Source organism: Heliangelus exortis, chromosome 1, assembly GCF_036169615.1.
Source record: "Heliangelus exortis chromosome 1, bHelExo1.hap1, whole genome shotgun sequence".
NCBI lineage: Eukaryota > Metazoa > Chordata > Aves > Apodiformes > Trochilidae > Heliangelus > Heliangelus exortis.
In genome coordinates, this window is record NC_092422.1 from 81,710,983 (window position 1) to 81,736,480 (window position 25,498).

Sequence of the window (25,498 nt, forward strand, 5' to 3'; positions counted from 1 at the left end):
TTACTTCTGCCCACATTTGTCTTCATACATATTCACATTCCCATAGATCTACAGCCCACACATTCATTGCTAAGCCAAAACATTTCCCAGACATTTCAGTGAAATTCTTTTGGTTTATGCAGCAGAAAAAGCCACTACAATAACTCTTGTATGAATGTAATGCACTTTTGTCACTGAGATTTTATAGTAAAGTTATGCTAAGTTATGCGAATTGTCAGGCTTGGGGGTTGGTGATTTAAAAACATTCAAGATTCTTTTTCAGCTGAAATACTTCCACAGCAAAAACATGCTGTTTCAGATGAGATAATCAGATCTACTTATTAAAAGAAATCCTGAATTAGTTATTTTCACCTCATTTTACTCTACAGACATTTTCAATTCCCATATCAAGAATTGTCTCTGTTAAGCTCTAAAACCATCTGTATGGCAGTGATTTAATAAAGATGACTCTCTTCCCAAAAGCTACAGTATCATTTCTCATCCTGCCTCAAATTTGCAATTTAAGTTTTAACAAATAAATTTCACTTGTAGCTATTCCATTTAGATTTTCTAATACACATTGCTGAATGAAAAGAGCCATATTGATGGCTGAATATAAGGCCATATCTAGTCTCCCTAACATGTTATTGGACCCACTAAATAGTACAACACAGTTACCTCTGGAAGAAATGCCTGGAAGTATTTAATTGAGAAGGAATCTACACAAGTACTGCAAAATAAGTAACTGAAATTTGGACAGATGGATAAGGATAAGGATAAGGATAAGGATAAGGATAAGGATAAGGATAAGGATAAGGATAAAGTCAGATGCTTCATGTCTTCAATGACTTCTCACTTGTAGAGCATTGTTGATGCCACAGATGGAAATTGAGAAACCACAACTGAGAAACTTGGGAGAAAAAAACCATAAATGCCCTAGGTTATCTAACAGCCCTCTAGGTTATCTAATGAATAGTGAACGACTCATCTATAGTAATTCTAATTTTATGTTTCTTAAGAGAGGTCCTTGACTGTCAAGACCATAAAACTGTTTTCTTATAGGTTCTAAATGTGACTATTTAATATTTTGTTTTCAGTTTGGACAGTTGGATGTTTTGCAAGATAAAATAATTGTATAATGGACAGTCACTGGGAGATTCAGTCAGAAGCATAGTTTTATAGTGGAATATTCATTAGAAATCCATAAAGACTGTGACAGGAAGAACATGATTTGTGCCCCTCTGAAGAGGCTGAGGTCACGCAAGGTGTCTTCAGGCATCTAAATGTTTCTGGAAATCTATATTTAAGTAAGAGGATTTCCTCTGTATTTTAATACTACCTGGCTTTAAACTCATCAATTGCTTATAGATATTACTCTGAAAAAGTATCTCATATTCTAAAAAGATAATTTTACTCTGAATATGTCACTGGAGCTGAACTGAAATAGCTCAGCATGATATCTATACGTTTTTTAATTGAGCAAGCAGATCACACAGGCTGGAACTGATTCAGATATGTAGACAGGCAAGTCCTCAAGGCTTACTGGCAGCTGGTTCTGCAGTTGTGCAGGACATATGCAGGTTACTTAAATTTGAAACAAACACTATCTTGCATTTCATTTTCCTAATATTTTGATCCATGCACAGATTAGCTCCCACCTCAAGAGAATATATCAGAAAGGGATTACAACATCTATGTGGTGTTAAGAATACAACCACAAAATAATATTTCTCTGCCAATTAATAGATTCTTTTTCATTAGGCCTTATCAAGTTAATCAACAGCTAGTTTGAGGATACTGAGAAATAATGGTACTGATGTCCAAAAATGAATTCTTAAAGTAAGGCTATTAAGTAATTCTTCGTGGTTTGCACTTGTTACTATAAAAAATGCTAATTGTTTGCAACTTTTCTAATGTCATCAATCTGCTTTGGCAGCATTATTATGGATTTGGGATATTTTCTGATATAACACTGGCATATAATATTTTTCCTTCTTCAGAATTAGCAAGAAACACTTTGTAAAGATATCTAGTATCAGCTTTTTTTTTTCAATCTGACCTTGAACACAGCCAGGGATGAGGCATGCACAGCTTTCATGGGCAAATTGTGCCCGTGTGTCACCACCCTGACACTAAAGAGTTTGTTCTTTATGTCTAACCTAAATCTGCTCTTTCAGTTTGAAACCATTAACCCTTCTCCTATCACTACATGCCCATGTGAGAAGTCCATCCACATTTTTCTTGTAAGGTACCGAAAGAGCAGAACAATCCCACCTCTCTCATCCTGTCCTCACAAGAGAGGTGCTCCAGCCCTCTGATCAACTTTGTGGCCCTCCTCTGGACCCATTCCAACAGCTCCATGCCCTTCCTGTGCAGGGATTTCCAGAATTGGACACAGTACTCCAGGTGGGGGTCTCACAAGAGCAGAGCAGAGGGGGAGAATCACCTCCCTCACCCTGCTAGCCAAGCTTCTTTTGATGCAGCCCAGGATGCAGTTGGCTTTCTGGGCTGCAAATGCACATTGCCAGCTCATGTTGACCTTCTCATCAACCAACAACCCAAGTCTATTTCCCCAGAGCTGTTCTCCATCCATTCTCCTCCCAACCTGTACCTGTGCATAGGATCACTCTGACCTAGGTGCAGGACTATGCAGGGTTATGTTTCCCCTTTTCCAGCCAGTGGGAACTTCACCAGACTGCCATGACTTTTCAAATATGATGGAAATCAGCTTTGGATGGAGCTTAATCTACCAGATCTCTCAGGAGCCATGGATGGATCCTGTTAGGTCCCACGGACTTGCATTTTCAGGTTCTTTAGGTGGTCTTGAACCTGCTCTTCTCCTACATCCTGCAGATCTTACTTCTCTCATTCCCTGCCTTTTCTTTCTGCAGTCCCTGCCTGTGATTTATGCAAATATCCTGGGAAGACAATTATTCTTTATAATAATCTTTATAATAATCTTTATTCTTTATAATAATAAAGATTTAAAAATGTCTCCCATGAGTGATAAGTTGGTAAGGTAAATTGTTATTGAAGACAGTAATTTAAAAATCTATTATTGATTGAATAATATTTAAATTATTTTTCCAACTATTATGTGTTCTCATTGAAGATATAGAGGGACCTGGTCCATCCAAAATAGCCATGATTAATATTAAAAATAGTATCTAAGTCTGCTGCAAACAAGGGAGACTTTTTAAATTCTGGTACAAGGACAGGAAAAAATGAGAACATCTGAATGCTTATTCTTACTGGCACTGTAATATAACTATCTTACAATTACAAAGTATCTGGATATGAATCAGGGCTTCCAGGAAATCTGTTTCTATTGATTTCTGTTATATCTAGCATGAGCTCTGCTAGTAAACTACAGAGGTAAAGAAATGGGGGGTTTGGGGAGATTTTTGGGGTTGGTTTTGTTTTTTTTTTCTTATTCCATCTACCATGGTGATAGATGACATTGCATTTGCTTAAATATTAATTTCCATGCTATCACAACCCTTTGTTTTCTTAAAACCAATATTGAAATGAGCATAATATAGTGTGCATATATATATATATAATATGCTCTATATGTTTCTGTAACCTTTCAGCTGTGGAATACTCACACTCACTTATGCACACTCCCTTGTAAGCAAGACAGAACTCCAATAATAATCCCAAAACTGCACTAAAACATCATCAGCTTACCTCATAAATACTCCTCCATGTGTCAAAGGCAGACTTACAGTGATACATCTATCCCTTATAGACACAAACTTCTAGAAGGAAAATGCTAAAAGCCATACTGTCTTTCATCTCCTCCCTAGCATTCATCTGAAGTCCAAAAAACTGCAGAAGATACAGGGATCATCTCAGAGTTCAACCAAAACCAGTGAAACAGTGACACAGGAAGACTGGCACCACAATCTAAAGATTTAAAGGAAAAGGGTGTGCAATTCCATACCACAGGCAAACTCATCCTCCCTCTGAGTTGCTGTCCATCATGCTAAAAGAGGATGACTCCCCCAGGCAAACACCAGCTGGACAGTAATCATCCTTTACGCTTCTCTAGTGCCTTTAGCTGATGACCTCAAAATACCTGACAAACACTAATTCATTCCACCTCAGAATACTTTCTGCTGCTGGCTAAACATCACTATATCCTAAATACAGGACAACTGAGTTGCAGTGTTGGTGGTTCAAGCTTTCAGCTAACAGGAAATTGCTATGCACCACCGGTAGAAAATGCACGTGGGGAGATATTCTCCAAGCTTGATCTCCTATACCAGTCAGAGCTTTAGCAAAGCCAGACTCTGAGAAAAACACAACGCCAAATATCCCATTTTTACTCTCAGTGTGAGCAGCTTGCTCCACTCTCTGCTTCTCATTTATTCTTCACTTTTGTACATAGCACCATGACAAACAGAAGAAATTTGCATACCACACCAGGGCCAAGCTTACTATTTTTTTACACAGCTGCTGCACAGGGGAGAATCTGGAAACCTTACCAGATTATAGATCTGTTTCAGTTTATTCTATGTAAAATGTTGAGACAAAACAGAGACATCCTTAAGATTACTGAATTACATTTGTTTACTCTGATTCTCTCTGTTTCTTTTTTTTTTTTTTTTAAACTTTCTTTGTCTCTCTCTCTCTCCAGCAACCTAAAATCAAAGCTAGTGACTGGCTGATGGTGGAAATTATGTGTCTATACAAACCTGCAATGTGACAGCTGTTGACAATTATTTCTAAACAAAGAAAACACAAAAGTTACCAATGCTTGGGCTGTAGGATAAAATCAATGCACCTTAAGCCCACAAAAGGTTTGGGTTTTTTTTTCCTTCTAGTGAGTGCTTACATGCTGGGATTCCTAAAAAAGTGGAATTTTAGCAAATTTTGATCTGTTATCTTTCAGGGTAGCAAATCAAATGAAACTTTTAATGTCAAGTTTTCAGCATTGTCTGGAGAGTGAAATCTGTAAAATTCCTATGAATGGACAGTTTCAATGAATGCAGCTAGTTGTATACATAAGGATTTTCTGTACCAGATTAACAGCTGACATTTTCAGAATAACTGTCAAGGAATTTTCTGTGGTAGTTCAATAACTGCTCAAAACTACAATTTTTAATTCAAGTCAGACTTATCTGTTAACTCTTAAATTACTCACAGTGAAAAATATATATATATATTCCATGAAACAGAAATTTCTGTAGCATTGCCAGTAATATCTGTTATATTATCCAATAAAGAATTACAGGAAGTAGAAACCTAAGTATTTTATTGCACAATGCCAAAAATTTTAAACATTAAATATAAACTATAGAGTATAAATGAATTATTGGATTGCAAGTCTTCCTTGTTTTACTAACATGAGCCATGACTGAATTTACAAAATAGGTCTGGCAATATTATAATAAGATTCCTGGATTGCAAACACTACAAATACTAAAGAAGGAAAAAATAATATATGTTACTGTAGAAGATCACAGCTTTTTATTTCTTTTCATTTTAACACCTTTCTATGCTTCCTTTGATTGTCTTGCCTTGCTGCATAATGTCTAATATATAGACTTATATAAGGATGACCATGGATTTGGAGCTGCTAACAATTCTAGCTCTGCTCCTTAGATATAAAGTCAGAACTGCTCCTTGAACTAGTAAATCATATGCAACTAAAAAGGATTTTACTCTGATGGACCCATCAGAGATTCAAATTTTTAAATCAACAGTACAGGTACAAAAGAGTAAATGCTTCTTGGGGTAAAGGTATACGATTTCCAATGACATAGGAATATGCATGCAATTCATGTCAAATTTCAGTCCAGTGCAAGTGATAGCTGGTCAAAATATTTTCAGTTTTACAATGGTGCTCATAAATTAAATTACTATTCGCTATAAACATTCTATGCTTATTTACAAGAAAGAATAATTTGTGACCTTAAAAGGCATTTCCAAAAAAACCCAAAACCAGTTAAAAAAAGTTACTTACGCCTTTCGGTCCCTGTACATCTTATTAACTTTCTCCCATTGGAAATTAAGCTGAGTCAGCTTTTCTTGTATATTTGCTGCTTCCGCTGGTTTAGCACTTTGCAAAGCTGATGTCTTCTTGCTTTGGATGACATCTATCTGACCCAGCAGCTTCCCCAGGTTATCTTTAATGCCCTGTAATATCAAGGTTTTTAAAAAGAAAAATAAAACATTGTTTTTATAAACGGTAATTGTTTATAAATGGTAAGATGGGGGGGGGGGGAATGCTAATTAAATAATGATTTTGAGATTAATAACAATTTTATGGTAACCAGGTAATAATAACTGAATGTTCGTCTTTTCTTTGAAGACTTAAAGTAGCCTTGAGAAAGTTGATAACTGGAGGGGAAGCAAAACTATATTGACTTGAGACACTCATTACTTCATCTACATCAAGGTTACAGCTGTTTTAACCCCATTGCTTATTAAGAAAGTGGAATAAAGAATCAAGGTTACAGCTGTTTTAACCCCATTGCTTATTAAGAAAGTGGAATAAAGTCCCATTTTACAGACTCATGTTTAAGTGTTCTTTAATTATTTTCCTTTTTATGCTTTTTCTATACTTGTTTAAGCAAATATTAAACAGATATCAAAGTAATAGCATGAAAAAGGTAGTTTATCTGGTATCACTGGTTTTGCCTTTTGGTGAACAATCACAACAGTCACCATTCTTCAAGTAGTAAGCTCTTTTTTGTTTTGGGGAAAGACAAAATACTTCACAGTAGACCTACCTAAATGCACAATGCTGTATGCTAGAAGACCAAAGGGAATAAAAAATAGGTTTACTCTGGATCTTCAAAATCCTTACATTTGTGAAAACATTTAAAATTCTACAAATTATCAATGACCAATAATTATTAATTTATCGATCCGTTCAGTTCCATGACTGAATTATACAGGTTCTCTATGAAGAAATGAAGAAATACATTTATATGCTGTTTTATTCTGTGATCTAGGAAGTGTTCAATCTCTCTCCATCTCCAAAAATCTTTGATAATTATTTGAGTGACTGAATTTCTTAGAAAAAACAATGCTGAGGAAAGATATTTTCATAAACTGTGTGCTGACTTAGGCATAAAGACATTAAATGTAACAAAAAGTGATTAGCATAGGCTTCCTCTCTGTGAATCAAAACTGATGTAATGAAATCTGCAAGAACACTTCCTGTCACACTTCAGTCTGCTGTATCATTTGCTGCATCTCCAATTTCTTTGTTCTTTACCAGAAAGATAGCTCAAATATTGTTTTTTAATCAACCAAAACTCATGAATTACATAAGTTTACCTTTCAGCCCCACAGTATAAGTTCTAAACCAGATAAATAAATGCCGGTTTTGAGGAAAAGCAAGCCTTTTATGCAACTGATTTATACAGGGATCATTTCCTTACAGTGCTGGTAAGCACTACCAGAGAGAACACAGAAGTAAAATGGATGGTTAAGAAATACACTTAATCATAAATTCTTTACATATTCTTTTCCATTTCTTCTAGGTGGTGTCCTTCAGCCTCACACACAAAATACTTGCGCTGCTCTGGGGATTTTTATATTTCTCTCTGTGGTATTCATATTTGAAAGGAAAACACTCTTTCTTCCGCACTAGTCAAGATAAAAATGTTAAGCAAGAACATGTCACAACTGTTGATTTCCTTCAGCAAAACACAAATACATTCTTCAGTGAAATTAAGTCCATTCTTTTGAAAAGTTATGACTATGGTTTCCAACAATGGTGAACTTTGCATTATAACTCTTGCTGACTGAATAAAACTCAGCCAGCATGAAAAAAAAAAATAATTTTTTTGGGTTGAGGAATATATCTGTTTCCTGTCTAAAGTTTATCTTTCTTTCCCTAAAGTTTTTAAAGTTAAGATTTCACTGTTTGCTCTGATGAAAGGTTAACTATGGCAATTTACGCATTTGAAACAGTAATTCAGATGATATAAACAAAGCTTACACAAATCTGCACCAAACTAAACAGAGGATCTTATATAACAATGAGCCACTAATAGCCTCAGATAGTTCTTGTGATAGCCATATTCAAAGAGCACTGTAAAAATAAATGGCTCCCTACTCCAATCAGTGTCATAGTATTTAGCCATTTCTTACATTTCATGCTTTTTAATTAGTGCCTTATACAGGCATGCAAATATCTCACTGAAACTGCTGTACAGACAAAGGAATACTGTCTAGATAAAAACTTACACTCATGTTCAGCTTTTACCATAGAATAATAGAATTATTTGGGTTGGAAGGGACCTTCAATGACCATCTAATCTAACCCTCTGCCATGGGCAGAGACATCTTTCACTAGATCAAGCTGCTCAAAATCCTACCCAGTCTGACCTTCAATGTTTCCAGTGACAGTAATTTACCATTGAGAGGTAATGGGCACAAACCTGAGCACAGGAAGTTCCATGTAAACCTGAAAAGGAACTTTGGTGCTTTAAGGGTAGCAGAGCACCGGGACAGGTTGCCCAGAGAGGTGGTCGAGTCTCCATCTCTGAAGACATTCCAAACCTACCTGGATGCCATCCTGTGCAACCTGCTCCTGGCAGGGGGATTGGATGAGATGATCTCCAAAGGGCCCTTCCAGCTCCTACCATTCAGTGTTATTCTGTGTATGAGGTATCCACAGCTTTTGTGGGCAACCTTTCTCCAACCATTTCTTCAACCTCTAAATTTCCAATAGCACTACCTATAAATACTGTACTGTGTTTCCATCCCTTATTTTTTCTGAAATACATAAGCCTCAGAATGAATGCTGAGAACCTGTAGCTGAGAACTTATCAGGCCAACTGACCAAAGATTCCTGGTCTTGTTTAACAGAAAAATATTCTCCACTTACTCCACATAACTGTGCAGCATTTTTTTTTTTTTTTTTTTTCCAGAGATAGGGGAGAACGCTGATTTGACAGAGTTATGAGAGGTACAAATTGCTGGTTTGTGTGTGAGAAGCTGTTTCACACTACCAGCATTTTAAAAAGGAGTCAGAGATCAAAGGATGTTGTGTTATTCTGCAGTAAGCAGAAAAATAATGAGTGGTAGAAAGCCAAACAAACAAACATACAAAGAAAACAAAAAAAATTAGAGTTGCCCTCTAATGCCCTGTTGCAGTCTTATTAACCCCTGTAGCTAGAACCTGATGGTTCTGTTTTATCATGCATTAAAAAAAATCCTGTTTCTTGTTCCTTCATTTCTGAAGAGCAGGCACCAAATTTGAAGAAACACGGGAGATATTTTAGAGGCCCTTAACATGAGCAGACTCTTCCTTTATCTGTTGCCATCCTTGCAATGGAAAATTAATCTATCCAAAGAGCTCCTCAGCCATTCGCTTACATAGATTCAGATAGACATGGAAAGTCAGCACTGAACAGTTCTATTTGACTTCCCCAGGGGTAATTAGAAATAAGAATGCAGTAGTTACATAGGTGCAACAGATTTCTTGTCTACACTAACACTATTTAATGGATTTTTTAAAGAAAACAAAAGCTGTACTAGAAATCATAGAATATGCCGAGTTAGAAGACACCCATCAAGATCCATCAAGTCCAATTCCTGTGCCTGTGAAGGGCACCCCCAGAGTCACACCACATGCCTGAGAGCATCATCCAAATGCTTTGTGAACTCAGCTGGCTTGGTGCTGAGACTGCTGCTCTGGGGAGTTTGTTCCATTGTTCAGCTGCCCTCTGGGTGAAAAACTTTTTCCTGATACCTAATGTAACCCTCCCCTGATTCAGCTTCCTACCATTTACCCGAGTCCCATCTTGGGTCACAGCAGTGAAGAAACTGATGCCAGTCCCACCTCTTCCCCTGGTGCAGAAACCATCCATATACTGCCATGTGGTCACCCCTCAGCCTCCCCTTCTCCAAGCTGAACAATCCAAGTGACCTTAGCTGCGCCTCATAAATCATCCTTTCCAGACCCTTCACAATCCTTGTTGCTCCCCTTCGGATGCTCTCCAATAGCTTGATGTCCTTTCTGCACTGTGGTGCCCAAAACTGCACACAGTCCTCAAGGTGAGGCTGTACCAGAGCAGAGCAGTGCACTGACAAACACAAAATTCCATCACATTCTTTTGCCTTCCCTACATCTCTGCTACAAATTGTAATCCAGATATATAACATATGTTTGTCAATACAAATGAAAAGTAGAATTGTCTTTTACTAGTTTCTGACAGATTGAAACACAGCTTGCCAATTCAATTTTTTTTTTTTGGGGTGGGGGAGGAATTTCATCACATATTCATCTGTTTTAATTGCAACTAGATAAAAAAGAATAACTTTTCTTGTTCAACGTCTTCCTGCTCACTTAATTTGTAGGACAAACATTTTATTTATATGACAACATTTTACAAAAAGGATGGCATAGTAGATACAATCCTGCCACCTTCTGCCCACTGGAATAATGTCAACTACACAAGCCAAAGTCCAGAAAAAATTGCACATATGATTTTCCATAGAACAACAGATAGCATCTCTTACAGTTAGGTAAAAGCTTTCCTTTTTTTTCTAACAGTTTGTTCCTCTTCTTCGAACATTTCAAAAGCAACAAAATTTCAAATAATACATTTCTTTAAAAACACTTATGATCTTATATCATAGAAAGGAAACTATTCAAAGAGCCTATTAGCCATAAATTAGAGCAGCTTAAATGGAATCATAGAAGGGGTAGGGTTAGAAGGGACCTTAAAGATCATCCAGTTCCAACCCCCCTGCATGGGCAGGGACACCTCCCACTAGGCCAGGTTATTCAAGTCCCCACCCAGCCTGGCCTTGAACAGCTCTAGGGAGGGGGCAGCCACAGCTTCCCTGGGCAACCTGCCAGTGTCTCACCACTCTTAAATCAAAGAATTCCTTCCTAATCTCTAACCTAAATCTCCCCTCTTCAACTTTTAAACCATTTCCCCTTATCCCCTTGCTACACACACCTGTGTAAAAATCCATACCCCAGCTTTCTTGTAGGCCTCTTCAGATATTGTAAAGTTGCTGTAAGGTCACCTCAGCGCCTCCTCTTCTCCAGGAGGACAACTCCAACTTCTGTGAGGTTCCAGTCATGTGGAATTGCGAATTTTCTTTGCCCCAGGTGACAAATGTGACAAACAGGAATGTAAGGGGAGGGAGGGGGGACAACAGACTTACACTGAGCTGAATATAACTTGCAGTGAGACATTGCCTCTGGCAACCTGTCTCTGACCGAATGGGACAACTTCAGCCTCCTGCTGACAACAGGCAACTAACTAACTTATGCTAATGGCAGCTCTCCTGCTAGAGGAGGAATGCTGCAAAGATGAGTTTTCCCTCCTTTGGCCAGCAAAGGAGCAGGGGATCATTTGCCTGGAACCGAAGGGATTTGGGAGCACAAAAGCAACACAGAGGTTCCCATTTTGTTGTTGTTCTTAATCGACCACCATCTCTTTCTCTCTCTCTCTTTTGCTTGCATCTTTTCTCTCTTTCTTTTACCTCACAATATATTTACCATATCTTCTTGGGGTTATACAATTTACCTTCCATTATCTGTCAAATGAAACCTTATGCTTGCACCCAAGCCTTGGTGGTTGGACTTTGTTCTTGCAGATCCAAAAATTATAAATTACTTGGATCTGGAACAACTTCCTCACCCTTCACAGGGGAGATACTCTGGCCCCCTGATCATTTCAGTGTCTCTTGTCTGGACAGGTTCCAGGAGCTCTGTGTCCTTCTTATGTTGGGGACTCCAGAACTGGACACAGTGCTCCAGGTGGGGTCCCACAAGAGCAGAGTAGAGAGGGAGAATCACCTCCCTTGAATTTAAAGGATAATTAAATGATATTTAAAAGATAGTTTTATTTATGAAAATTGACACTAAGACTTTACTTTTCATCTTTAAGGTTTGCTAGTATTACTGAATAGAAAATGAGGGGCTATATTCCTTTCTATTTTCTGTTTGTGATTTTAATAGTTCTTTGTCAGAAATATAAACACCTGAATTTTATATCCTGGATGTAACACTCACTTAACAAAAACATTACAAATCACAGTCCCAGTTCACTTTCTCAACTTCTGGGGTTTTGTGCTCAAGCAATTGTGGTTTTTGTTGTTTTTTTTTAAATATTCTACCCATTTTAATTAATATATGTATTCATTATTTTAATTTTCTGGTTTTTACAATTCTTGAGCTAAGTGATTATGAAATGAAGAGAGCTATGCTTAGAATTTAGCAAAGCAAAAGCAAAAAAGAATTCAGACAAATCCACAGCCAGTCAAATTTTAAAGATGGGAGAGTGTCTTGAGGAATCTGTTACCTCCAACACACGATCTTTGTGAAAATTTCCCATCTCTAATCTGTTAATTTACATGCTTTTTGCACAAAGTAAATAGTGCAAGAAACATAAATGTTCTTCGAATGCATGCAAGTCTATTATACAGTAAAATGCATTATAAAATTATATAAGAAAAAAAAAGACTTTTTAAATCTGAAAATTACTATGCCGTTCAGAAAGGCCAGAAAATACTGTTTTTTACGCTTAATATTCTAAGGAAGGTACAGAAAAACTGAAAAACTTCAACTTGTACTATGCAAGAGAAGTAGGAAATAAGCCACCAGTATTGTACATATCATGATACAATACAAGCTACCAATAAATCAAAGCAAAGTTTTATAGTGACAGCAGATTTTTTCCATGTTATTGCTATTACCAAAGCAATGAAATTCTAAAATATTTGAATAATTTTATCATTGTTTGTATTCATTGTCTGCCATCATGTGTTCTGATAAAGCATGTTTTATACAACTTGATATTCAGACAATAAGCAAACTAAGATAGATATTAAGTATCTAGAAATATTATTTCTCTGGCATAAGAATTTAAGTAATGGACCAAGACATTTATTTCATATTACACACCTCAGTGTTTATATATGCTATCCACCTAACTAGAAAAAATATTTTCTAAATAAACTTTAGAAAAAATCCCAAAATCTTGGAATTAAATCCATAGGTACTGAGAAATAGGACTTATATTCCATATTGTCTACCATCCCAGAGACAAGACATCTACCATTCTTGTTTTAAGTAATTCCTTCAGTCTGCTAAATATGTTTCCTCCCTTGTTAGAAATCTGTCATCTGAAGTGAAAGGTGCTGTGTCTGTGCCACTACTCAACAAACCTCATTTGACTTTCCCAGCCTACCTAAACCTTGGTTTTATACTCTCAGGCCATGGATCATTAAGGTACTCAATGTTATTAATCTGAATATAAGAAATATCAGGGGATAAAAATTCTGAATGCCTCCAAATCTTCCCAAATTATATCCCTTCAATATAAAAGAGACATCTACTTCACAAAACATAATCTATGAGTAAAATTTCTCATATTTAAAGAACAGGGGAAATGTAATTGAAATGTTAAAAGTTGCCTGGACAGCCTTAAGCACTCAAGTTAAGTAGCTTTCTTTTCAGTAGGTCTTAGCTTGCATCATCCACCCCAGAAGGCACTTATTGTGTTTGACATGCTTAAATAATCAAATGAAGAGTTAATAAATCATACATCCAGTTCAACTGTTAGCCTAAGATTTTCAAGTTCACCACTAAACACTACATCTACATATCTTTAAAACACCTCCAGGGATGGTGATCCCACCACTTCCCTGGGCAACCTGTTCAAGTACCTGACAACTGTTTCAGTGAAGAATGTTTTTCCTAACATCCATCTTAAACCTCCCTTGGCACACCTTGAGGCTATTTCCTCCTTTTCTAATTCTTATTACTTGTTACACCTACCATGTTATGTGCTTTCATATATTGAAATTCTATGTTTGCTTTTTTTTCCTAATAGAATAATTTTTAAAATATTAAAAATAGATTAAATGATTTATGGAGCTTAGAATTGATAAATAGCCTGTCCCTAAATGCTTAGAATTCATGGCCTATACAGAGGCATATGATTTCCAATTTCAATGTCAAATTTTTGCTTTTGTTTAGACCACAGATGATACAGGCAAAGAAAGGCAATACAGTTGACTATGAAATCCACATCCACAACTGGATGACATAGGAGTGTTAAAAAAAAAAAAAAAAAAAAAAAAGGGTATGCAAAAGATATGGGTATGCACAAATCCATGTATCACACAAATACCTCATCTATTTTTGATGTTCAAGAGAATAGCTTCAAGTAGTTAGTTATCAAAAATGCCTTGGGAGATAACATTCTGTAACATGGTTAACAGAAGTGCACAAAGCTTTAACTTTTAAGGAAAATGGAAAATCATTAGCAGCTAAAGTGACAGTAGCCTTTGGGGAGTGATCCATCTCATTGCTCTTGAGAAGAGAAATCTGAATGCTAGAGAACAACAGTTCATTTTCACTGCATGGAATTTGTCTTTATCTGCCCCAGAAAGACAACTTCTTGTAAAAATTCAGTTCCTTAGATATCTGTGTACAAATGAGCCACTAAGTACTGCATTATTGGCAGATCTGGTTGGAGAGTGTATTTGATTACACTAAGTTACAGTTCTTTGGGTTTTACTGAGCTGCAGCAGAAAACCACTCTGAATATCATGTTAGGTGGTATTTCTTTAAAAGAATCACTTAATACAAGAAAAATATGGATTCCAATGTGAAAAATTCAAAATTTGCTTTTGACCCAAGCATATGTATAATGATGCTTTATAATTGTATGAATAGCAGATTTGTTACTATATTTCATACTTTTCATACAAAGATGAAAACCAAAATAGCACAATTGTGAGTAATTGTCTATGGCTGAAAAAATTCCCCACATTACTTATAATTTTAAAATCTGTATAGAACGATGAGTTACAATATCTAGTATGGGTATTATGGGTTTCATAAACCATTTTGAAAGGGGGTTTTTACTGCCAGAATCATGGATATGTAATGTTTACAGTAAATTCTCTGAATACTGAAATAAAACAAAGCAGAAAACTGGAAAAAATACACTCTATGAAAGAAAATATTTACTAAAAAAAGAAAGGGATAAAGAAGAGCAAAACAAACAAAAAAACAAACAAAAAAAAAAAAACCCAAAGCATGAAAACACTTAAAAAAAACCAACAGCAAACAATACAATTTTTAATGAACTGAATAAAGAATATATAAAGAATATTCTTCTTTATATTAATAATAATAATTCTTTTTGTAAAGAATTTCCTACTGGAAATACACAAGAAGCTGAACATAAGTAATGACTAAGCACAACTATGCCATGACTATGACAGCAATTCTTTAGCATGAAATTCTACCAACCACTTTCTCACATATGTCTTTAAACGTGAACTGTATTTCCTAAATACTCATTTTTGCTCTGTGTTAGCAAGCAGAAGGATTGTGATAGCTTAAATTCTCAAGTTAAATACATTGATTTCAAGGTGTACCAGTCCCACTAAATAATCTGGACAACAAACTATCACCACACAGGAAAATTTTGGCTGAGTATGAGCAATATAACTTGATTTTCTAAAAACAGTTTAATTTGCAAAAATGAAAATCCATACATTCATTTAACTTTCAGGAAATATTTTCACATTAATTGCAATTATGGATAATTAGTTAATTTCTGAAGGCATTTTATCTCTATGCTTGATCACATAACAAAATCCATTGTAATAAAAAATAATTCTATCTGAGAAACAAAAAGATGAACTCCACCAATGTGAACATCATCAGTATCAGTCTCAAGTTATATAATGCTTGTGCTTATTTAAAAAAAAAGATTGTCCTATTTTAAACGTATATCATTAAGCTGAATTTATTAGTGCTTCAATCTGTGAACTTTGATTTTTCCATCCAATCAAAAGGAGGTTTATCTTTTACAGAACTGTAATGTTTAAACTGTTTGTTAAATACTGTGAGTAAGCACAGTGCTGAACAAAACCAGAGGTACTGTATTTCCTAATATGTAGAAAATCTTGTAATAGAATGAAATGGAAACATTGGAATCGTTAGGTTTATGAAGTAAAGAAACAAGACCTGTTTTTTCTGTATGATTTTTCTTCTTCCTACAACTTGAAATAAAGAGAACAACATTTCTATTACATGGTTTCATCAGATTTACTAAATGGGCTCATAAAACCATTATATTCTACTAAACATTAGAAGCTATCATTTTTTTACATCAAAACTTTGTATTTTGCTATTTTATCTTTCCTTGATACAAAAAGCCAGTGCTAGACTTATCTATGACAATTAATAAAAGCCATTTTTAGTTTTTAGTTGATATTTATCCTTTTGGACACTAAGCAATGAGATTTAAGTCATCTATGCATATTTACTTTGAAGTAAAATGTACGAAGCAGTTACCAATGAAAGATTCTTGTAAATACTTATTTTTCCTATTATGGATTAATTAAAATGGATTCCTTCTGAATGGGAGTAAAAAAAATAAATAATCACATTCTTAGTTTTAAAACACAGAGCTATTCATGACAGTTCCATAATCTGATTCATGCAAATTTGTCAGGAATAGAAATCAACCACAACTTAATTTCAAACCTTTCCCAACCAGCCACTCAACAATTTATGCACCACTTTTCTATTTTTATTGTAGGATAATGACAGTGATGAATGCTTTTCCTTGTTAATAAATATTCATTAAGCAGCCTCAGATCAAAACCATATCCTTCCCAAAGCCCACATATGTGAAAGATCCCTTTGCCTCTTTTAAGAGATTTGTTTGGGAAGAAGATGGAACTGTGCCCACAAATGCATCTCATGGCAATTTAATAGTTCAGTTAAATTAAATCTAAGGCGATACTTACTTGTAACCTCAGTAATCAATATTATTAAAGTCAGCGTCAACTTTGATAATGCCAAATATATGTGGGTGAACAATAGATTAGTTATGGCTATAAATCAGATAAAGATATTCCAAATGTAAAGCATTAAGCACTAAAAGGATGTCAACTGGCAGTAAACTGCTTCAGGAAGGTCACTGTTTTTCTGTCTAACCTAGTAATGAACACAAGCTGATAGACAAGGACCCAGTGGTAGCTCGTTAGCCGTGATTTACATGGTCTGTGACTTTTTTTTGTGGAGAAGAATAATTCTATCAAAAGGGCTTGCTTAAACAAAGAGTGACAATTACATTGTTATGTTGTGTGCTTCAATGCTCAGAACCACTTTAATCTACTGGCACTAAATCAGAAGTGCTATAAGGAACAGCCTACTGTTATTTCACACAGTCCTGTTATCAATTATATGCTTCCTTAGCTCTAGTACCTCACAGTTATGCTTCCCTACACATACTGTACTGCTTTGCTAGGAAACTGAAAACACCCTAATTTTCCAGAGTTAATAAAGCATATCTGTGTGTGTGTGTGTGTGCAGACACCTAAAATATAAATAAGATTTATGCATGTAGAAGAATTATAAATAGATGCGATTTTATAGAAGCTAATAACAGCATATGGATGTGGTTTTGTTATATTTCCTTTGCTGTGGAAAGAGATAAATGGGCTTCTACAGAGGACAATTCAGACCACTTAGCCAGAGCCTCTGCATTGATTCTCACTCTAAACTTCTGTATAGCTGACTGTAGGCAAATTCCAGCCTCTTCAGGCTGTTTTCTTTTGTTAAAACCTCTTCTTCCCCAAAATAATCACAGAAAAAATGGAAACGTGGTCTTCACTTCATGCTAGATGATGATTTAGAAGTGCTGTAATTACATGCAGCAGTTAAGCATGATTTTTACAAGGCTTTCCTCACACAAACATTATTCTGCAGATGCTGATAACTCACTTATCTACTGAGGTTTACAATGTTAATCTTATTCTTTTTTTATGTCACTTCTGTGTGGAAAAATTCAACCAATTTCAAAGGATTTAACTGTTGCAAGTGATGAAGAAACCAGACTGTTTTATTTAAAGTCATATAAAAATTACAGAATTTAGCTCCACTATCTACCTACTGGACAATAGTTTCTGTTTAGTTAACTAAGCTGTAATAATTGCACAGAGTACAGTCCCAATTGGACTTCAAGTTGTTTTGGTCTAGCATGGAATGGAAGAGCTAAACTTTACCTTTTTTTTGTTGTTGTTGTTGTTATTGCTGCTTTACTAAAAAAGTATTTTAAAATCAGACAGTAAAATAAAGCTTGCAACATTGGGTGTGAATAGGGTTACTTACATATTTTTTCAAATTACAAACACACAAACAAACTTGAGTCAAAAATTCACAACTTTAAATATGTAACTTCCCCTCCCCATCCTTTCTGTTCCATTCAGGGAGGCAATTTGCCTCTAAAGCTCTAATGCTTTTGCCTTCCAATTTTATTTATAAATAAATAAAAATAAACTGACTCTTCAGTGTTCATATGTGTTGCACCAAAGTGCCTTCATACATCAATGAGGATCTATACACACGTCCCAGGGAAGGGCTGAGCACTTATAAAACAGAAGTCTCTGAGAGGGAGGGCAGGCTTCCCATACGCAGAAGCCCCTAAACAAGAGAAAGTTATTACTGTAAGGAAAGCTTTTTTCTCTTACCTTCAGACACTCTTCTTGTTTGAAGAGATCCTCACAATCCTTAGCCTGCAGAACAGGAGAATTAAGGCGCTCTTCTACTTCAGACAAGGCTTGCAGAAGTTGAAGGATCTCTGCCAGGTATGTAGAAGGCACATGAGTGGTTTCCACAGTCATAGATTCAGTCACCACAAAAGCTGTATCTTCATGAACTGTTTGCTAGTATAGATATACAACAGAATGCTTCCTTTAGTTTCTTAACACTACACAGACTTATAACCTAATGCAATTTCCAGTTCACAACCTAGAAACAATTAAAAACAATTTCTAAGGACAAATGCAGGAAATATTTGACATTTTTTGACATAGATCACTCACACTCCACTAGACTGCTTGAAGTGGCAGATAGTAAAATTAATCTATGCAAAAGTGGACAAACTTTTCTTTTCCTCCTCTCCAAAGAAGTGAAGATAGAAAATGCCAGAGCACTCTGAGATTTATGGTGTTGCTGAGACTGAGATGATGAGAGTGCAGGCACTCTCATTTTAAATCACCACACCTCTTTAAGAATCTGTCCTTCATTATGGAAGTTCTATGCATACCAGGCCTAAAACACTAAATCATTTCAAAGTGTCAAGTAAAATAATGACTTGTGTAACAGACACAATTTCTTAAGTAACATGTAAACCAAAACAACTAGGTCAACTCAGCACTTTGAACATTATCCTAAAACCTTTCTCTTTAAAGTACAAAGTAAATTTTTTAGCGTTGTGATCTGAAAGATCTTTAATGCATTTATGTTTCTAAAAGAAATCCCAGCAACACATCTTCAGAAAAGGTGTGTTCCTGAAGAATTTTAATGTTTTTTTATTGTATCAAGTATGAAATAGACACCCTATTCTGAAAGCACACACATACACCAAAGGTAAAATATCCCAGAATACTTTAATTCCAAGAAAACAGATAGTTGCTCTATTGCATTTGGAAAGATACTGACATATGAAGTGACAAAAAAGTGACTGTTTATATAAATTCTCTACATTTCTGATACAATGTGTTTACGGACCACAGATAATAAGTAATATTAAAAGTGTGCTTTGGAGAAGGGAGAACTGTGATTGCTTCTTTTAATGAAATTCCAAATACATGATCACCAGCATCTCCATTAAAAAAGGTAAAATTTAAGATAGATAAATTATTTGTGATGCCATGAGTATATATTATTTGTTTGCTTTGAGAAACCACATTCTTAGTGCAGGGTCAATATTCACTGTTCTTGATGTCTTCTTTTCAGAAATATATACTATATATAATGAGTACCTCAAAGAACTTATACAAGCAAATGCTGGCAAACTGTCTTTCAAAAATGATAGTATTTAGATGCTGCATTGCAAGTACTGATAAACATGGATTTTGGAGCCATACATGTGAAATAAAATGGATTCCAAAGAAAACACTACTGTTAGCTATTTACACAGTATGGAAAATAAAACACCGTCTTGAATATACCCTCAGCAAGTTGTCTCATTTTAATCTATCTATTTACTTTGTCCATCCATTTCATGTTTTGTTTCTCTCCTCAGTTACAGGGCTGAATCACCCAGTTCTTCAATTTTCTTTAAAATCCTTAACTACAGAGTTGTACATTCCAGAAAATGTGTGCATAGCCCATTAAAAAGTCCATAAGGTTATCTTTAGACCTGTATTATTCTGCTGCATTTCTTGTGCAAATTGCTGGGCTTAGATTTTCATCACTAAATTACTTTCTCAGCACATCTACTAACACCAAAACCTCTCTAATTACGGTATCACTGCTATAATTTTTATCATGCAAAATAAATATGTTTTATTGTGCCTCTATATGTTTCATGACATATGTTTCTATATGTTACATCTTGCAAAAATAACAGTTTACCCCTGTAAACCCAAACAAAAAGTTGATTAGAAAACAGAAGATTCTCAGCAGGCAACGGGGCATGCATATATGCACATAAAAAAAAAATAAAATAAAAAATGTACTTTTCTGCTCTAAATAATTTCCAAAACCAGAAAAAAAGTCAAGAAGAAATATGATGCATAGGTACTTGATAGATATCACTCTTAAGTGTTCATAGGAGTGCCAAAAATCTTTCAATCACTGTGACAAAGAACTCATAGAAAAGCAGCCTTCAAGGAAAATTACTTTAAACCTAAAGGCAGGATTGAACCTTGTACAACATATTTGCTGTAGTAAATCCCCAAAATATGTTTAATATTTAACTTCGATCAATGTTAATGGTTTGCATATGCCCATTAAAGAAAACTGGATGATTACTCATGTAGTTATACAGGAGAGATTCAGGAGATTTTTACTTCATGATAATCATTAGTGCATATATTGTTAGTTAAACTGTGAAGTATTACAACCAGACAAAAAAATAAATGGATCCATAGTTGAAAGCAGAGCACTACCAGAACCTGCCCTCATATTTGGCAACATTATTTCATATGTTGTTCTAAAAAAAGAGTAAAAATTCCAATTAATTAGCATCTCAATACTGTTTAAATAAGAGTTGGAAATTCAATACAGTAATTTCTTTGACTTCAATGGCTTTTTCAATAGGTCACAGGTGTTCTTTTCCTTCTATCTTTCCCCTATTGAGAGCAGCATAAAAGAACCCAAGGCAAAAGTTGGCATCTTGTACGAAGGAACAGAGGGCAGGCATAACCAGATCTGGCAATTTTAATCAGTAAAGAAAGTGGAAAATTTTTGGCTAGTTCTCATATTTTCTGGAATCGCCATACTGCAGACTGTGCAGCAGGCAGAATCCTTTCCTATTTTCTGGAGAAGCACCTTTACTAGAAATGTATAGCTGAAACTTAATGATATATTGTGATGAGTTTTTTGGTTTTGGTTTTGTTTTTTAAAAAAAGAGATACCATCACCTGGGAACAAGTACTATTAAAAATAATATTCAACGGTATATCAGAGCAAGATAGGTTAACATTTTATAAGTATTAAAAATAAAAAAGAAAATGGAAATTCATGTTTTAGATAACAATTTAATAATGGTTTTGAATAAGTTGAATATGACAAAGTGGAATACATTAGTTATGTGAAAACACTCAAAACCAAGTAGTATTTTAAAATAATATATAATATTTTAAAAACTGCTAAGAATTATGGGGATATTCCGGTGTAAATGCCTACATTTTATATTGTTATTGCTGCAAAATGAATTTTTATTGATATTATTTATTTTGTGGTTTTACTTTATCCCCAGTAATATACTGATGTGCAAACTATTTCTAGTCTCCAAAAAAAAAAAAAACAACCAATTTTGGGGTAAAGTTCAACATTTCACGCATTGCTTTTCACCAAGAGTTATCATCAGTGTAAAAGTAAATTTATTTTCCCATCACTACATATTTTTAATTAAAGGACAGGATCTTTCTGCTAACATGACTCTACTTAGAAGTGAGAAAACAATTTTATTGGTAGCTACCACATCCCACCAGGTGCAACACAAAGAAACACATCCCTGAACTGGCCATTAAGTCCAATAAGCAAAAAACAAAACAAGTAGAACAAACCAAACCAAACCAAAGAAAAAAACCAGCAAAAAAACCAAACCAACCAACAAACAAAAACCATCATGAGAAAAAAACCCACAGAAATAATGCAGGGTCACAAAATCAAACATCTCCCTCCAAAAAAACCTATCTCTGATGATTACTGCCTGCATCTATAATAGTATGACCTGGAGGCATCAGAGCTACCTAGCCTTGGAAAATTCTGTTATTTCCTTTCAGCATAGAAAAACCCAGTGTTAAACCATTTTTCACCCATCTCAGTGTATCCATTTCCTTTCTTCTTTCTACAGAGGGAACAATCCCAATATCATTTTTATTGTTCAGTAGTTTACACCCAGAGAGCCTCCAGCCTTCTTGTCCTGCCTCCTGATAAGGGTTTCATTTTTGGTCCCTTCCTACTGTCTGTCTCCAAACTGATAATAACCTGACTGTGCTGTGCTTTTGAGTGAATAACTCCACACAGAAAGAATACAGTGGAGTAAAGTTACAAAATGCACCTGTCAGCACTACTGGACCATGACGTGATCCTAGTAGCATCCTGATGAGAAGCTCAGGAAAAATGAACAAATATGTTTCTCCTCCTGAGGTGAGTTAATGCTTGAGAAAGTATTCTTTAAGCAGCTCTAAGATGTATAAGAGTGTAAAAAAGCCAGTCATCATGGAAGAACAAATGTAGGTGTGCTGATACAGAAAAAAAGTAGCAGCTAAGACACACCTTCTGGAAAAAGGCAGCAATGCCTCATAGAGCCCAACAAACTTTAGAGCATTTTATTGTTTTCTAGAGAAAACTCTAAACTACATCATATTTGCGAGACCATTGTTAGCATTAATAGTTTAAATAAAGCATTATAAAGGCAATAGTTTGATCAAATGCTGTCAGAGACCAATAAGCCCATTCTCAAGTACATATTTATATGTAAAGATTTATTCACCCCTTCCTATGCCAACTGTGCGATAATGTCAGCTAACATGCAAAAAATAAACTCTGTCCAGAATTGCTTGCACATCTTATCTGTTAGTGTCTGTACATTTAGAAGGAAACTATACCTATATATGGTACTATACCTATATATACTATATATGGAATTTTCATTATGAGATTGGATGGCCTTAGCCAATCGCAATCAGTACAAGAAGCATCATCTCTTTCAAGTACAGAGAGACTTAAATCCTCACTATAGGATTAAGAACTTATAAAATGCTTATGTAATTCTGTGAAGGCAAGGCCTTAAAAGGTTCTTGGAAGCATTAAATATATTTAAAATAACATGGGTTCTTTTAAAGAATGTTATTTCCCAGTAAGAATATAAGTATTTTGCCACTGTATGTGATTTTTCTCTTTGTGTATAATTTCTGTCGACAAAAGCCAGCAGATTGCCATACTTAAAACCTGTATTTTAATGTTTGCATTTGACTTCAAGGGTTACATCCAAGAATTAAAAATTTAAAAGCACACTTGATTACTTTCAGTATTCTTGGACCAAAGATCTTTATGTTTTCACAACACTTTACTGCTTAGGCATACCTTACTGGTTGAGAAATGTTGCATTAATTATTTTTTAGTATATGACAAAACAAATTATTTTATCTACACACAAAATGAAATAAAGATAGTTAAAATGAAATTAACCTTATAATAGCATTAATTAGAAAACATTTCAGTAAATTTATCAGGCTAGGAATAGCAATAGGAGAGGGATTTGATTTTGAAAACCATCAACGAACATGCACAGAACTTTTACTGTCTTATTTCTGGCCTTTGTAACTTCATTGAAATGTTTTCTCCCTAAGAAAAGGCATATTCTCTGCTATTTTTGTCTTAATTTGTGGCCTATCTGCCAAAACTTGTGATAGTCATGCTACACCCTGACGACTTGTGTATAGTGGACTGGTTAGATACCTGCGGTTGCTTAGTTCAAAGACTTGGACGAATACTTAATGCACCCTCAATTTATTTATTTATTTTTCCCTTGATTGCAATATTTTCATATTTAAATGAGAGAAAAACCCAAAAGAGATCCAGGCAGAAGATATAGCAATTCATTTTAAACCTGAAACCCAGAGCAATTCATCATTACATTGGTTGTATGCATTTTTGCAACTTTGATTTTTTTGTTTACCTCCTTTCTTTGTTCCTCAGGAGATAAATATATAGTTTAAAAACTGTGAAAAAGTGTTCTGGTGCTGCAGCCACTCCTCTGTGTTTTGCACACACCCTCATGCCTTTAGAGCCCTCTGAGGTGTTAAATACACTGGGTCAAGCAATAAAATGACCAGCTTTGGCAATCTCTTTTCCTTTTCCAGTTGCTTAACAGTGCTTTTTCATTTTGGCTTAGATAATTGCCTCCAGATATGGACACTGGCTGCATTTAAACGCAGCCGCAGCATATTTGAAAACTTACCCACTGCTCCTTACTAAAGAGCTGCTAGCATTTACACAAATAAGAGACTAAAAGTTAGCAGCAGATGTGCTAGGATTTCCAATTTCTGCTAGGTTTCTTAAACTTGAAAACTTCAGTTGCTATCCATTTGCTAAGCAAAGGGAAAAAAAAATAATTTCAACTAAACTGAGACTAGGACATAAGACTCATATTCTTTACAGTATGTGATCTGTCAGCTCTTTCAGAACATTAAAAAAAAATACAGTATGGAGTATTTTATGCCATAGCTGCAATGTTACCATGTCCCAAAGAAAACATGGTAGCATTATGGCAGTGTGATTAGTCCTGGAATTTAGAAAATGTCTATAAAATGCATATATATGACAATTACTTCTGATAACGATGGCATATTTCAGTCTTAATTGTAGTAGTTCAAAATTGACAAGTAAAAGGAAATCTGTATGTCTTCTACGTGACTTTAAACAGATTTTTGCCACATTATAAAAGGATTTATTTAAACAAAGAAAGACTATACTTCATAACTATTCAAAAAACACTGCTCAGGATGTACAGTCATGAGCATTTTGTGGAGGAGGTAAAGCTCCATCTACCAGAGGGTCAAAAGAGAGTCATTCTCAGCAGTAGAAATATGTAAATAAACAAATACTTAGGTACTCTTGGTACATTTATTAATGAAAAAAATAAGAACATGTTGCAAAATCTACATTTGAGACTGGTTTTCAACAGATAGTTAAAAATTTTAATTAGAATTTTATAAGGGTTTACCCAGAAAACACTTTTGCAATTTATTTATGTTTGTTAACTTTCCAGCATACAAAATGTATTTTATAGTTTTTATATGCCAAATATAACATATATAAATCCATAGATTTAAGCATTTCTTGCAATGTTTTTTTCACAGCTGAAAAATTAAAGATACTATAAGGGAGTGTCATATTTAAGAAAGGATCTAATCAACTCTTTAGGAGATTAAACTCTTCTAACAGTCTTATGTAACCATGTCTCTTAACAGTCCTTGTAACCATGATGTCCAAGTGTGACATGGTCTATGGATTCTGTTTAATTAGCATTATGTACTCAAA

General features: G+C 35.0%; 1 protein-coding gene across 15 annotated transcripts in view; it reads right to left on the minus strand.

Annotated features, from left to right (window-relative positions):
- The window catches only part of DMD (dystrophin), a 1,120,784-nt gene that overhangs the window by 557,006 nt on the left and 538,280 nt on the right, over nucleotides 1-25,498 (minus strand). For all 15 annotated transcript variants that reach the window (XM_071750505.1, XM_071750583.1, XM_071750574.1 and 12 more), the window contains 2 exons: nucleotides 18,466-18,660; nucleotides 5,951-6,123 (listed from right to left, as the gene is read on the minus strand). In XM_071750505.1, the coding sequence (XP_071606606.1) occupies nucleotides 5,951-6,123; nucleotides 18,466-18,660 (368 nt within the window). The remainder of the gene's footprint in view (nucleotides 1-5,950; nucleotides 6,124-18,465; nucleotides 18,661-25,498) is intronic.